The sequence below is a fragment of the Anomaloglossus baeobatrachus genome, chromosome 6, assembly GCF_048569485.1.
Source record: "Anomaloglossus baeobatrachus isolate aAnoBae1 chromosome 6, aAnoBae1.hap1, whole genome shotgun sequence".
Classification (NCBI taxonomy): Eukaryota; Metazoa; Chordata; class Amphibia; order Anura; family Aromobatidae; genus Anomaloglossus; species Anomaloglossus baeobatrachus.
In genome coordinates this window covers 337,998,894-338,015,600 of record NC_134358.1, presented here as the reverse complement: position 1 = coordinate 338,015,600, position 16,707 = coordinate 337,998,894, and the positions used below count along the sequence as shown (strand labels likewise).

General features: G+C 47.7%; 1 protein-coding gene across 8 annotated transcripts in view; it reads left to right on the top strand.

The window, feature by feature from the left end:
- Positions 1-16,707, top strand: part of CTNND2 (catenin delta 2) — a 3,073,686-nt gene that overhangs the window by 2,388,199 nt on the left and 668,780 nt on the right. For all 8 annotated transcript variants that reach the window (XM_075314970.1, XM_075314969.1, XM_075314967.1 and 5 more), the window contains one exon: positions 3,498-3,648. In XM_075314970.1, the coding sequence (XP_075171085.1) occupies positions 3,498-3,648 (151 nt within the window). The remainder of the gene's footprint in view (positions 1-3,497; positions 3,649-16,707) is intronic.

Here is a 16,707-nt window from a genome sequence, read left to right as displayed (position 1 = left end):
AGTCAGCGACATGTAATGCCCCTGTCCATGCTTACTGTTCCAAGTATCTGTGGTGGTATAGAACTGTGGATAAAGAAGCGCAAATAGGGTATTACCCCAATAATATGGGGTGAGAGAAGGGGAGTGAATACTCACCAGATGGAGTTGTGCAAGTCACAACCCCTTTGACAGCATGTAAATCGTTAATCCAGGCAGCAGCCACCCGACGGCAGATAACAGAGAACAGTAGAGATAGGTGATAATGCCGCGCCACAGATCACTTCAGGAACAGTAAGATTAACGTATCTTTATTGGCATAGGTCTACGCGTTTCAGGAGCCACGCTCCCTTCCTCAGGACCGTGAAGAACCAAGAGACATCAAATCACTGATGTCTCTTGGTTCTTCACGGTCCTGAGGAAGGGAGCGTGGCTCCTGAAACGCGTAGACCTATGCCAATAAAGATACGTTAATCTTACTGTTCCTGAAGTGATCTGTGGCGCGGCATTATCACCTATCTCTACTGTTCTCTGTTAAGTATCTGTGGTGAAATGCTCCCTGTTACACACAGAGTTTCTCAAGGAAGCGGTGATGTTGTGTGTGACATGCTGGCACACCTTTCTTGGAGAAGTAGTGGTGACTGGGCATTTGCTCTTGGGGCACTGCGATGGACATAAGGTCTCAAAAATCCTCTGTGTCCACCTGGCAGAAAAGCAGCATTTCTGTCACCGGATGGAGATTACACTCTGGATGGCCCAAAGGAAGGTTCTACGCCCCATCTCGTCGGGACACATACACCCCCGCTGTGAGAACTGCTTCGCGGATTAACCCCCATCCTTGCTCTGGGTCAAACCGCTCCACAAGGCCACGGCACCGTGGCCCTCTTACACGAGAAGCAGCGCTCCTTATTTGCTCCTTCTCTTCTCGATCACGGGCGGCAAGCTCCGTCGTCACCGGTCTCGGGTTGCAATTACTGACTGTAGCTGGTACTGTTGTCGTTCCCAGTAGGGGGCATCAGCATCCAGCCTCAGCTCCTCATCTGGCTCTGGCTTTACTTGAACTCTGGCGGCCCCAACAGCCGTCGGGATGCCGCGCGGTAATGGAACAGGCAAACATCTTGGTTACACTCCCGCAGGTGCGAACTGAAGAACCGACTGCTCCGCAGCCGGGGTTGCAGGGCCCGGGTGCTCCGCCTCTAAGGACGGTCCGGGAATGCAGCCGGGTCTGGTCTGGCCGGTGTCTGGGTGACCACTGCCGTGGCTGGAATGAGGGCCTTGGTCTGGATCTCTGCAGCCGGAGATTCTGATACATAAACTGAAGGTTCCGCTGCTGGGGTTGGTGGGGGCAGCTCGGCGTCCGCCGAGGATGGGGTAGTCGGTAGTGAAGCGCTCACCGCGAGCGGGGACGGTCTGCATCCCTCAGCCACTATGGCCGGATTTGCGCAATCAACAGGGACTGGGTAACCGCTTACCCTCTCTTTACGTGGGATTTCAATTTCACGGGCTCGTACCGCCACCGCCAGGCTCCTCATCTCTTCCCTCCAGTGGTTCAGAATGAAGAGGAATTGCGTCCGCATCCTCCGGCACAGCTGCTCTGTTTCCTCCTCTATCCATGCCGCGGTCCCAGGGACAGCACGTTCTGGGGTCCAGTCTCGCTCCGTCATCTTGCCTCTGCGTCTTCCAGGAACGTTGTCAGAGTCCTGGTGTCCCTGCTCCACTTCCGTTAGTTACACATTCTGGCCCGCCCCCTCGGTCTTTTCGCAGCACTCTCTCGCTGACCGTGGCCCTCTGGGAACTTCCGGTTCCGGCCTCACTGGAAAGACGAGGGGCAGGACTTAGGCCAACAGCTTGCAGATGCTGAAAGTCAACCTCTTTAGGCATGTCATGCTCTTCTAAAATCATGTAAAACACAGCAAGGGGACTCCAACAAGACTCTCCATTTTTTCACAAAATTTGGCCACAGACACCACTTAAGTGACATCAATTGTCTCACAGTTGAAAACTTAAAATGGTTATTTGCATGAAGCACATTCAAAAATCCACAAGCCTTTAGTCTCCTCAGGATGACACGGGTAGAAAAGTCCTTGCGGATCCATGATTTGTTCATCATGATGAACGTTAGTCTGTCCACATTGTCACTGGACAGACGCGTGCACTTATCTGTCAGCACACCTCCAGCAGCACTGAATACACGTTCCGAGAGAACTCTGGCTGCGTGACATGACAAGATCTCCAAGGCGTAAGTGGCGAGCTCAGGCTATTTTTCCAGATTGGAAGCCCAAAATTAGCAAGGCTCAAGTTGCACAGTCATGACATCGATGTTCACTTGCAGATACTCCTACATCTGTGTCTCCTCCTCCTTTTACTCAACTAGCTCTTTTCTTTCAGCTTGAGTATATGTACTTGTCACTTTTCCATGTGTTTGTGGTGTCTTGTGAGTTGTCACATTTTGGACACCTTAGAAGGTGTTTTCTATGTGTTTGTATGTGTTTGTGTTTGCCTGCCATTGTTTTCAATGAGGTTCAAAGGTGTTCGTTGAATATTTGACGAACGCACCCGCCGTTCGACGAACCGAACCAATCTCGAACACTAGGGGGGTGACTCATCTCTATTTATAACCCAGTCCACCACAAGAAAATTAGGCAGCACTTTTATGCAAAAATAGGCAAAATTCGAAGGTCTCCACATTAAAAATGAGTAGTGCCTTGTGTGTATTAGGAAGATACAACAAAATCCTTCATAGGTAGATGTATATTCATTCCACTGTCTGGCTGCTCTAACTGTAATGAACAACGCTTTCCTACTTAGCTGTCGAGATTTCATTTCTTCCCATGCAATGAAAGCTTACTTGTCCTTTGTAAAGTCCTTAGAAGAAAAAAATTATGTGACAGCGCTTTGTATTTCCCGGAAAACAGCTAGAGTCCCCCATGACTTCCATTATACTCGGGTGCTTGAGTCATGCCCATCCTAGCATCCAACCTGTCTTAACGAGTACCGAGCACCCGAGCATGGTAGTTCCCTCTCATCATTTGTGACCACGCATGTATTTCTACATGTAAATGAGATCTCCTCTGAGGCATTTTTTTTCAAGGTAAACATGCCAAACTTTTCTAACCTCTTTCTACAAGAGAGACCGTCCATACCATGTAATCATCTTGTTACCAGGCTTTGATTTGTCTCTATCTTTCCATTATATTTTTTAAATATAGAGCCAAAAAATTCATCCTATATTCTAGTTGTGGCCTTACAAGTTGCTTCAGCTCTCTACAACTAAATTTACTGTCATTTGGCAAATAGTAGCATTAATGCAATACAGCAGTCTCATGAGTATAGTTTATTCATTAAAATAATGCTTTCACCTCTCACTACAGAATATGCTCTGTATGCACATGACGTATTTACTTTAAGGATGGCTTTGAATTCAGCCTAGAGACTGAAGGTAACAATTATGTTAATGCTTTTTCTGTTTTGTAATTTTGCATGTGAATGCTGGTAAATATATCCTTTTTTACTTTTTTCAGTGGTCAATTTATATTCGAGCTGCAGTCCGCAAAGAAAAAGGTCTACCCATTTTGGTTGAGCTCCTTCGAATTGATAATGATAGAGTGGTATGTGCAGTTGCAACTGCTTTAAGGAATATGGCCTTAGATGTGAGAAATAAAGAACTTATAGGTAAGTCTTCTTTTACAATGCATTTGAATGCTTATTCCTTTCTATTCAATCTAAATTACAGTGGGTACAGAAAGTATTCAGACCTCTTTACATTTTTCCCTCTGTTTCATTGCAGCTATTTGGTAAATTAAAAAAAAAGTTCATTTTTGTTTCTCATGTTTCAATGTACATTATGCACCGTATCTTGACAGAAAAAAACAGAAATGTAGAAATTTTTCAAATTTAGTAAACAAGAAAAACTGAAATATCATATGGTCATAAGTATTCAGACCTTTTGCTCAGAAACTCATATTTAAGTCACATGCTGTCCATTTCCTTGTGATGCTCCTTGAGATGGTTCTACTCCTTCATTGGACTCCAGCTGTGTTTAATAAAGCTGATAGGACTTGATTTGGAAAGGCACATACCTGTGTATTTAAGACCTCATAGCTCACAGTGCATGTCAGACCAAATGAGAATCATGAGGTCAAATGAACTGCCCAAGGAGCTCAGAGACAGAATTGTGGCAAGGCACAGATATGGCCAAGGTTACAAAATAATTTCTGCATTACTCAAGGTTCCTAAGAGCACAGTGGCCTCCATAATCCTTAATGGAAAAAGTTTGGAACCACCAGAAGTCTTCCTAGACCTGGCCGTCCAGCCAAACTGAGCAATCATGGAAGAAGATCCTTGGTGAGAGAGGTAAAGAAGAGACCCAAGATCACTGGTTGAGCTCCTGAGATGCAGTAGGGAGACGGGAGAAAGTTCTAGAAAGTCAACTATCACTGCAGCCCTCCACCAGTTGAACCTTTATGACAGAGTGACCCAAGGGAAACCTCTCTTCAGTGCAAGACATATGAAACCCCGCATAGAGTTTGCAAAAAAAACACATGAAGGACTCCCAGATTATGAAAAATAAGATTCTCTGGTCTGATGAGACGAAGATAGAACTTTTTGGTGATAATTCGAAAGGTATATGTGAAAAATTCCACGCACTGCTCATCAACTGCTTAATACAATCCCAACAGTGAAACATGATGGTGGCAGCCTCATGCTGTGGAGGTGTTTTTCAGCTACAGGGACAGGATGATTGGTTGCAATTGAAGGAAAGATGAATGCAGCCAATTACAGAGATATCCTGGAAGAAAACCTCTTCCAGAGTGCTCTGGGCCTCAGACTTGGCCGAAGGTTCAACTTCCAAGAAGACAATGATCCTAAGCACACAGGTAAAATAACAATGGAGTGGCTTCAGAACATCTCTGTGACCATTCTTAACTGGCCCAGCCCGAGCCCTGACCTAAACCCAATTGAGCATCTCTGGAGAGACCTGAATATGGCTGTCCACCAACGTTCACCATCCAACCTGACGGAATTGGAGAGGATCTGCAAGGAAGAATGGCAGAGGATCCCAAACCCAGGTGTGAAAAACTTCATTCCCAAGAAGACTCATGGCTGTACTAGCTGAAAAGGGTGCTTCTACTTAATACTGAGCAAAGGGTCTGAATACTTATGATAATGTGATATTTCAGTTTTTCTTGTTTAATGAATTTGCAAAAATTTCTACATTTCTGTTTTTTTTCTGTCAAGATGGAGTGCATTAATGAGAAAAAAAATGAACTTTTTTGAATTTACCAAATTGCTGCAATGAAACAAAGAGTGAAAAATATAAATGGGTTCTAAATACTTTCCGCGCCTACCTTAATTGGCTCTGTCATGACATGAACATTGTGCCAGAGGCCTGCGAATTTAGTGACTGGCTTATATTATCCAAATGGCTCTGATTTTGAAGCTTCATGCATTGAATTTCTGCTCAATCCCACTCTAAAGAAAATTCTCTGGTCTTACATAAATGAGTGGTTCTCTATAGTCTATGGCACTGATCTAGCCAATTTGATAGAAATTATTATTATTATTATTATAATACATAAACAGTAAAACAGAGCTGATAAGCTCACTATGCTGGATTTTGTATTAAATCACTAGTTGGACACTTAACAAGCATGTAGGACTGCGTGATATATCGGCGAATGATGCATGCAGAGCCCAGTAAGGTGGCTTTTTGCAGCTGACAGATTGTGATTTTGTCAACTCCAATTGTTTTCAAATGCTTGCCAAGGTCTTTACTGGCTTGTGCTAGAGTCTCTGCAGTTTCATCTTTTTTTTTTTTTTCCAATTTAAAGTTTTATTGAGTTTTAAAGAATACATTAAAAGAATATGGATCCATGTTATAACTGACAATGCGAAACCAAAGTCTATGCGACACAACACATTCGCAAACATCATGACAATATGTAAATGATTGAGATAATACATGGATAGTCGTTTTGAACCAAAAAGAATAATAAGCCATTTGAGGAAAGGTTAAGAAGCAGTATGATCACGAAAAATAGCAAAGGAAGGATAAGTCAGGGCAGGAGGGGAAGAGATGGAGAGTAGAGCGCATCGGCCGGGTCTGATAATTTGTCCGTTGGGCCAAGAAATGTTGGAAGGGTGGTGAATATTATCTGAAGTAAGTGGGGCTAAGGTGCCTATCTTCCGCAGGTTAGATTAATTCAAGAATTTTTTTGCCAGAGAGGAATGACTCTCATTGAAACCATTTAGTGGCTGTCGCCATCGTCTGTCCACGCGACTGGGCCATCACCATTTCCATGCGGTGGATCACATTCACCTCCATTACCCACTCGTCTATCGTAGGGGGTGCAGGATCTTTCCAGCGCCGTTTGACCACTGTCTTGGCTGCCTGGAGAAGGTGGCCCAAGAGGGACTTTCTAAAGGCCTTTTCCGAGACATTAAATATGTATAGTAGGACTGCCTCTGGGCGGCTGGGGACTATGATCCCTGTGACCTCCTGCATAGCTGCTAGTACTTTTTTCCAAAAGACCCCCAAGCCTGGGCAATACCACCAGATGTGGGACATGGTGCTTCCCTGTGCTCCACAACGCCAACAGGTATCAGGTACCTCGGGACACCACGCATGAAGAAACGCTGGCACCCTGTACCACCTGGAGAGTATTTTATAGCTGGTTTCTTGCATTCTGGTGGCCACAATGGACTTGTGGGTCAGTCGGAAGCAACGTGCCCACTGGTTCCCGAGGAACGTCTGGTTAACCTCTGCTTCCCACGCCGCACAAAAGCGAGGAAGGGACACCTCTGCCGCATTGGTTATGATCTTATATATTTTTGATATCGCATGACGTGTATCTAAGGACCCAGTGTAAAGGTTTTCAAATGGGGTTTGGGGTGGAAGATGCGCTATAACAATGTTTTGTGAGATTATGAAGTGTTTGAGTTGTGCATATGTAAGACCTGTTAACATTTATATATATAGGTTAAAAGACTGTTTGGTGGACTTCCTTGTGTTATGCTGCCACCTGCTGTCAAAACAGAGAACAGCGGGCAAAAGTCCTGCTGCTCGAGTGACTTGGTTCAGTCTGGAACAGGAGGAGGAGGAGTCTACATGTGGCTGTGTTTTGCAGAGAGGAGTGTGCTCGAGTGGGCTGTAAGATAGAAGGCCTCAGTCTGCCCTGTTTTCCGAGGTCCAAGTACCTTAGAGTGTTGCGTGGTGTCCCCCCCAAGACACAGATCCAAAGAGGCTGGATGTGGAGCGAGGGGCCAGACATCACGTGCAAATTACAGATTCAAAGAGGCTGGATGTGGAGAGCGAGGAGCCAGGCAGCACGTGCAAGTTACAGATCCAGGACAAAGACTGAACTTTAGAGGTGTCTGCCGGTGGAATACGGGCCCCAACGGTGACGAGGTACCCCACGCTGAAATCTGCAGTTAAGTGTGCACACTACTTTAGTTAGGGACAGATAGGAAAAGACTCTGCACTGTGTTATACGAGTAAGATAACAAGGACTCTGCGGTTTTTTTTTTGCTTAATAAGGATTTCCTGTGTTTTGCTTTTGGGAGTACAATCTGAGGCTTCCTATCCTTGACAAGTTATTCAAAGTAGTTGTATGTATATTGCATTATCTCTACTGCTGTGCTCCCTTCCCTCACTTTTCCTCCACCTGTGTTGTGCAATACATTATTAAATTTGCATTGATTAACCCCCGTGGTTCCGTGCAGTCCTTGCGTATCCCGTTACCTGCAGGTTATTACATTTGGCGTAGTCGGCAGGATACGCAGGCTGGTACGGAACAATGGACGGACAGGGGGGTGTCGCTGATGGAGGTGTTCTAATACAACCTGATGGGGGAATACCAGCAAGGCAGCTGTCCCTGGGGGCTATGCTGACCCATATACCAAAATTTACTGGCAGCAATGTACCTCTCCATGACTGGGCGCAGAGAGTGAGGGGCATGTTGAGAGTAGCAGGAGTGACTGCAGAAAATCAAGGGGAGATACTGTTGATTGCCCTTGAAGGCCATGCTCAAGAGACCATTTTATTGCGCCCTGAGAGTGAACGAAAGACGTTAGAGCAGGTGGTGAAGATTCTTGAGAGAGTGTATGGCGGGAAACCAGAAGCAGGAGATTTACAGGCGCAACTGTTCTACAGGCTGCAGGGTGAAGAAGAAGGTCTGCCACAGTATGAAAATGCACTCCAGAGAATAATGAGACAAATGCTTACAGCAGAGCCAGAGCTAGCACAAACCCCCGGTTATGCTGACTGTACCCTACGAGATCAATTCCTCCGTGGGTTACATAACCCCAAGATCAAAGGTGCCCTCCGTGAACGGCTCAGGGTAGAAAAAAAACTAACTTTCCAGGAGATATTGGAAGAAGCAGTCTCCCGCACACAAACTGAAAATTGCGACCCACAGAACGCCTGGGGTGAAGTTTGTATGCATAAGGTAGTCCCGGGTGAGAAAAACCGAGAACCGAGCCAGCTTGAGGCTAAAGTGGATCAGTTACAAGAGACTGTTACTGCTCTACAAGAGTTGCTGAAGAATATGCAAGCCCCGGCGTCAGAGGTAGGAACGACAGCACCGCGGCCAAATACACGCATACCTATCAAGAAGAGAGGGGACAGATCGAGCAGAGATGATCGAGACCCGCTGGAGACTAGCAGTGTTGGAACTGTGGAAATCGGAACCATTTATTCCGACACTGTCCGGAGAGGAAGACGTCTCAAGAAAGACCACCGTTAAACTAGTGCCTCCCTCCATGGATGGGCACATGGCGGGGAGACCAACTGATCTTAGAGAAAACCAATGCCCTGAAGATATAGCAGCCAGCACACCGACGATCATGGCTGAATTTGAAGGGAAAGAAGTAAGATGCCTGATGGATACTGGGTCCCAAGTGATTACCATGCCAGAACAGTTCTACCAACATTTTGGACAAACTGTATCCATTGACAAAGGGGCACATATCAAACTGAGGGCTGCAAACAATCTTCCCATTCCGGTTGTAGGGGTCGTGTGGATGGACATACGTGCCTGTGGCTAGAACTTAGGCAAAAAAGGGATTGTGTTAACGGAGGGCCGGTACGACAGAGAGGTGCCAGCTATCGTGGGCATGAACATCCTGAAAGAATTAGACCAGTTGCTCTTCAACAAGGGGGGCTGTTATTACTGGAAGACGACAGTTGCTAACCGGCCTGCCCAAAAGGTCTTCCAACACCTTATCCGTGCCCGAGGACTGTGGAAGAATGGTGGGAGCCGCTACCCGGTGGGGAGGGTTCGAGTCCCAAGACAGACAACAATTACTCTACCTCCAAATCGTGAGACAGTCCTCACCTTGCCAGTCGGGGCCCACCGTACACTCGAGGGGATGGAGGTGTTGGTGGAGCCTTACCGTGGTGAAGAGAACGGAGACGAACCGTTGGTGGCTCGCACTTTAGCAACAGTAAGAAATGGAAGGGTCCCTTTCCGTTGCGTGAACACCGGTGAACAGGCCTACACCTTGACCTTGGGAGTTGTTCTGGCCCATGTCTACCTGGCGCCTGAAGAGGTGGCGGCCGCAGAATCGATTGAATTGCAGCCCATGGTAGGGGAAGCCTGGACTTGGGCTCTTTCTATGGAAAGAAAAGAGAAACCCACTGATCAATGGAACAGTCGCGTCATTTTAGGGCAGATGGGAGTGGACCTGAGCCCCTTCGCTTCGGAGCAAGCCCAAGCCATAGAGGACTTTATTTGGGAGAATCAAGCCACGTTCTCCCGTCACGCAGAAGATTTCGGCTGTACTGACAAGATTCAGCACGAAATACCCACGGGAGATGCCCCACCGATCAGGGAAAGGTACAGGCAAATACCCCCAAAGTACTACCAAGAGGTATAAGAGCTTTTGGCGCAGATGCTGAAGAGCGGGGTGGTAAGAGAAAGTCAGAGTCCATGGGCTGCCCCAATCGTGCTGGTCAAGAAAAAAGATGGGTCTACCCGCTTCTGTGTTGACTACCGCAAGCTTAATGGATGCACGGTTCGTGATTCCTACCCTCTGCCCCGGATAGAGGAGTTGGGAAAGGCACGTTACTTCTCCTCCCTCGATCTGGCCAGCGGATATTGGCAGGTCCCTGTGGCAGAGAAAGACAAGGCCAAGACCGCATTTATTGTACCCATGGGACTCTTCGAGTTCAATACATGCCGTTTGGACTAAATAATGCCCCAGGAACTTTTCAGCGCCTCATGGAAAGTTGCCTTAGAGACATGAACTTCGAGGCCACATTGATTTACCTGGACGACATAGGAGTGTATTCTGCAACCTTTGAGAAACATCTAGAAAACCTGGGCCAAGTGTTTCAGCGGTTACGGGCCCATGGGCTTAAACTAAAACCAAAAAAATGCCGGATCTTTCAGGAAGAGATTGAATTTCTCGGACACAAGGTGTCGGAAGCCGGCGTACAGCCCTCCGATGGGAAAGTGAGAGCATTGCTACAATGGCCGACACCCAGCACAGTGCGGGAGGTTCGAGCTTTCCTGGGGCTAGCCGGATATTACCGTCGCTTTATCAAAGATTTCGTGAAGGAGGCAGAACCTTTGCACGAATTGCTCCGAGGGACTGCGAAAGGACTAAAAGCACAGAAAATTTGCTGGGGACCAAGACAAGCAGAAGCCTTACACCGATTGAAAGAGGCCTTGGTTAGCGCCCCTGTGCTTGCCTATGCAGACTATAACCTCCCCTTTCAGTTGTATACAGACGCGAGCCTCTACGGCCTGGGTGCAGTACTGGCCAAGGTACAGAATGGTACTGAACGGGTGATTGCATATGGAAGTCGGACGTTGCAAGAAGCCGAGCGCAATCCCGAGAATTGCAGTTCCTTTCGGCTGGAGTTACTGGCACTAGTATGGGCGATAACCGAAAGGTTCTCGGAATATCTCACGGGAGCTCAAATTGAAGACTATACGGATAATAACCCCCTGGCTCACATCTCCACCGCCAAACTGGGAGCAATGGAACAGAGGTGGCTGGCACGACTCTCCAGATACAATTATCATGTGCAGTACCGCTCTAAGCATGAAAATCAGAATGCGGATGCCCTTTCTCGTGTTACCACCGAAGCCCCAGTATGGGAGAGAGATGAACAGTTGGAGGAAGACGAAATTCCGGACTTCAGTAAATTCACCGCTCAAGTGGTAGCGGCTCGTATGCTGGAAATTACGTCGGGCACGACATCACGCCTGCTTGGCCAAACCAGAGAGGAATGGGTGAATATTCAGTCATTTGACCCAGAACTGCTTCAAGTGAAAGAGTGGGTGATCCAGCAGCGCAAGCCTAGAAAGGAAATACGGGCCATGCTGTCGCACGTGGCCCTCCAGATTCTCAGCCAGTGGGATAAGCTGTCGGTGCAAGAAGGGATGCTGTATCAGAAGGTGCACCTAGCTACAGAGTTGGAAGTACGGTGGCAAGTAGTGATACCCCAGAAGATGGCAGTACCACTGGCCCGAGAGGCGCATGAGAAGGGAGCCCATTTCGGACCGGACAAGACTTACCAGTGGTTGCAAAGAATAGTATACTGTCCTCAGATGCTTCGGGCAGTAGAGAAGGCCTGTAAACTGTGCCGTTCCTGCGAGTTAAGTAAGGTTCCCCCACAGCAAGCACCAGTACAGACTATTGTAACCAAAGAGCCGTTGGAAGTACTCATGATCGATTATCTGAAGATTGGTCACTCCCACCGGGGCTATCAGTTCTGCCTTGTGATGCCAGATCACTTCTCCAAATTTGCGGTGGTGATGCCCACCAGAGATCAGACAGCTGAATCAGCTGCTCGAGCCATCAGTGATGACTTTATCTGGGTGTACGGCTGCCCCAAAAGAATACATTCCGACCAAGGGGCTTGCTTTCAGGGCGGTGTCATGAGAGAGCTGCAAAGGATTTACGGAATGCAGAAGTCAAGGACTACGCCTTATCATCCACAGGGCAACGGAGCATGCGAGAGATTTAACCGGACCCTCCTACAAATGCTACGCACGTTGGAGGATGATCGTAAGAATCACTGGCCCGGCTATCTCGCAGAACTCGTGTGGGCGTACAATAATCGTGTCCACTCCACCACTGGGTACACCCCATACGTACTACTGTTTGGAAGAGCCGGAAGAGGCATAGAAGAGCTCAACCTGGCTCCCCCCTGAGATCAGTGAAGGTCAGAGCGTAGGTTCCTGGGTTGACTGTCACCGTCAGCGGCTGGAGACTATCCATCGAATTGTCACCAAGCGGTTGCAAGAAAAGACACACCCGCAGCGGAAACCTGTGTGTGAAGCCCCGTTCTTGCCAGGAGACCGAGTACTAGTTGCAGAGAAACACCCGAGACGCAAGTTGAGTGAGCGCTGGAAAACAGAGCCGTACATTGTGATTAGAAGAATCTCTCCCCACGGATCAGTATACGAAGTGAGAGGTGAGCGAAGAGGCGACACCCTCATCCTGCATCGTAATATGCTGAGGCCCTGCTATTCAGAAGACAGGACCAGACAAAGTACCTCAGAGACGGTGCCCGTGCCTGTTCCTGTTACCTTCGAAGATGGCTCTGATGATGAAGAATGGTGGCGGGCCCCGACCAACCCAGCAGACTGGGAGAGATCCACACCCCCATCCGTTCAAGACACAGGTGCCACCCCTGCAGAGCAGGAGTCACTAATCTCCAGAGATGGAGATGGGAATACTGTACTCCCTGATACGGCGCTGACGTCTGGTGAGTTAGCTGTGGTGCCACGCCGGACTGAGCGGGCTAATGCTGGTATTCCCCCTGATCGGTACTTGGCAGATGAATTTGTGTGTTCTGTCACTGAATCCTGTTTTACGACATTGGCTCCCAAGCAACAGGTTGTGAAGCAGGGCAGGAGTTGCCACCGTGTGCCCCTTTGCAGAGTGCCTCAGGAGTGTATCGGCCGGGACGGCCGAGGTTAAAGAGGGGGGGAAATGTAAGACCTCTTAACATTTATATATATATATAGGTTAAAAGACTGTTTGGTGGACTTCCTTGTGTTATGCTGCCACCTGCTGTCAAAACAGAGAACAGCGGGCAAAAGTCCTGCTGCTCGAGTGACTTGGTTCAGTCTGGAACAGGAGGAGGAGGAGTCTACATGTGGCTGTGTTTTGCAGAGAGGAGTGTGCTCGAGTGGGCTGTAAGATAGAAGGCCTCAATCTGCCCTGTTTTCCGAGGTCCAAGTACCTTAGAGTGTTGCGTGGTGTCCCCCCCAAGACACAGATCCAAAGAGGCTGGATGTGGAGCGAGGGGCCAGACAGCACATGCAAATTACAGATCCAAAGAGGCTGGATGTGGAGAGCGAGGAGCCAGGCAGCACGTGCAAGTTACAGATCCGGGACAAAGACTGAACTTTAGAGGTGTCTGCCGGCGGAATACGGGCCCCAACGGTGACGAGGTACCCCACGCTGAAATCTGCAGTTAAGTGTGCACACTACTTTAGTTAGGGACAGATAGGAAAAGACTCTGCACTGTGTTATACGAGTAAGATAACAAGGACTCTGCGTTTTTTTTTTGCTTAATAAGGATTTCCTGTGTTTTGCTTTTGGGAGTACAATCTGAGGCTTCCTATCCTTGACAAGTTATTCAAAGTAGTTGTATGTATATTGCATTATCTCTACTGCTGTGCTCCCTTCCCTCACTTTTCCTCCACCTGTGTTGTGCAATACATTATTAAATTTGCATTGATTAACCCTCGTGGTTCCGTGCAGTCCTTGCGTATCCCGTTACCTGCAGGTTATTACACATATTCAAAATGAAACCGCATCCTGAAATTACGATTTTCCACAATCTCCAGAAGCGGTAGAAGGGAACCTACAGGGGCCACCTGGTTCAGTCTTAAGGGGCTCTGTTTCGTACTGCCCAGGAAGTTGTTGGGTGATGCCCCCGGTAGAAACTCAGGGTTATCGGTTAATGGCATAAGGGGTCCTTCCGGCTGAATCAGGCGATTGCGAATGATGTAGAGTGTACAGTTTTCAATGTTTGTTTAGTGCTATAAGACATTTCGATCTTATGTTTGGTAAACAGTGGCCAGGTCCACAGCAGGGTCAGCACTGACAAGGGGCATAGATCCTGCGCTAGGCAGACCCAAAGCTTAGACCCAGAGCTATGCAAGAGGTCCAAAACTCTGGCATGGGTGGCCGCCATGTAATAACGCCTGCAGTCGGGCAGCCCCACACCTCCTGCGTTCTTGGTCCTAGTTAGAACGCTGCTCCTGAGACGGGCGCGCTTCTTTGACCAAACAAATTGATTAAATAAGCACTGTATCCTGGCCCAATAGGCTGCAGGAACGTAAATTGGGACCGTCTGTATCAAGTACAGCAATCTAGGCAGGGCTGTCATTCTAAGGGCGCCAATCCTGCCGAACCATGAAAGAGTACCTCTCTGCCACAAGGTCAGGCCTCCCTCAAACTTTGACAGGAAGCTTTGATAGTTTAGTTGAAAAAGTCTCGTCAAATCGAATGGGATATTGATGCCCAAGTATCCAATACTGCCGTGGGGTGGCCATCTGAAGGGGAAGTTAGGTTTTATTACATTTATTGTCGTTTGTGGCAAAGTAATATTTAGGGCCTCTGATTTATCAAAATTAATTTTAAAGTTGGACCATTTACTAAAGCGGTTTAGTTCTAGCATTAGGGGTGGGAGTGATGTGAGGGGGTTACAGAGGTAAATAAGAAGATCGTCGGCAAAGGCGGCGCATTTATGTTCCCGATTGGCGATTCTAATTCCCTGCATATCCGGGTTGGTCCTAATGGCCGACAACAAGTGCTCCATGACCAGGATATATAGCAGAGGTGACAAGGGACACCCCTGCCTGGTCCCGTTATGGATAGAGAAGGGCCTCGACAGAGTGCCATTAATTTTAAGGTGTGCAGTTGGAGAATGATATAAGGCCATAATCCTGAATGAAAAAACTGGCACCAGGCCCATATGGTCCAGTGTTTGTGAAAGCGACTGCCAGGAGACTCTGTCGAAGGCCTTCTCAGCGTCCAGAGATCGCAACATCAAAGAGAGTTTTTTTGTATGAGCATGTTGGATCAGGTCCAAGGTCTTTATTGTATTGTCCCTCGCCTCCTTATCCGGGACAAATCCGACCTGGTCCAGATGTATCAGGTCAGGGAGTAAAGGGCCAAGTCTATTTGCCAAAAGCTTGGCATAGAATTTTAAATGGACATTAAGGAGTGAGATCGGTCTAAAACTGCTACACGCCGTGGGGTCTTTTCCAGCCTTGCGGAGCAAGGAGATGTGGGCCGTAGTGGAATGGGGCGGGAGAGGGACAGAGTCAGAAATTGAATTGAAGGAAAGAAGCATTAGGGGAGCCAATTGTTCGGAAAAGGATTTGTAGAATTTGGTGGGGAACCCGTCTGGTCCAAGACTCTTATTACCAGGTGAGTCGTTAATCACCGCCAACAATTCCTCCAGTGAAAATGGGCTTTCCAAGTGTTCAATTATAGAGCTATTAAGACATCGGAAAGGTGAGGGCATTAAAGGACTGCCTACCCTTGGCTCCGGGGGCTCGACAGGTAGGTTATATAACTTGGAATAAAAGTCATGAAAGGTGTTTGAAATGTCGGGGGTAGCATAGAGAAGTTCATCGCTTGAGTTTTTGATGCAAGGAATGAGGGTATGGGCTCTCCCTTCTCTCAACGCATTAGCCAACAATCTTCCTGGCTTGTCCCCAAACTGGTAAAACTTCCCTTTCCCCACCTGTAGTAGGCGCTTGTAAGAGGAATCTAACAGTTTTTTAACCTCAATCCTGGCTTGCAAAAGAGCTTGTAAATTTGTGGCCGATAAGGATCGTTTATGGATGAGCTCCAGTTCAGAGACCCTATGGAGAGCGTTTACTATGTCTTGGGCCCTTTCTTTCTTAATTCGGGACCCATGCTTGATAAAAATACCTCGTAGGACACACTTCAATGCTTCCCACTTGTAAGTGGGGGCTGTGTTGTCCGCCGAGTAGTCCTCTATGAACCTTGTGATAGAGGTCTGAACGTCTGTGATGCAGAGCTCATGCAGCAGCAACGACTCAGCCGCCATGACCCTGAAGGAGCCGAGAGAGAGGGAATTGCAATCGTACAATAGACCGGCGCGTGGTCTGACCACAAAATGTTATCCATCCTAGAATGTTGGATCCATGGAAGAGCATTGTGCTGTAGTAGTATATAGTCTATACGACTGTATGAGTCTTGTGTATGGGAGTAGAAGCTATAGTCTCTGTCTGACGGGGGTTTCAGTCTCCATGTGTAGAACAGTTGAATACGCAATAAAGCTTTTTTGATGCGTTTAATGGTAGTGTATGAAATGCTGGATTTCCCCCTGGAATTGTCCAATGTGGGGTCCAGGGTGACATTGAGGTCGCCACACAGAATTGCCGTGCCCTGTATCAGCGGGATCGCCTCGTCGACCAAGCGGGTAATAAAGCTGTCCTGCCTTTGGTTTGGGGCATAGGCATTGATTATTGTGAGAGTTTGGTCCCCCACTCTCAGAGAGAGGATGATGTATCTGCCAAAACTATCAGTCGAGCATTTTAAGAATTGATGCGGGAGGGATTTATGGATGGCAATCGCCACTCCTTTAGAACGGGAATCTGGGTTGTCAGAGAATACCCATGTCTGGTAATACTTATTTTTAATAATGGGGGCATGTCCTAGCTTGAAGTGGGTCTCCTGGAAACACACTATTCCCACCTTCTGTTTGTGAAGGTGGTAAAGTACCTG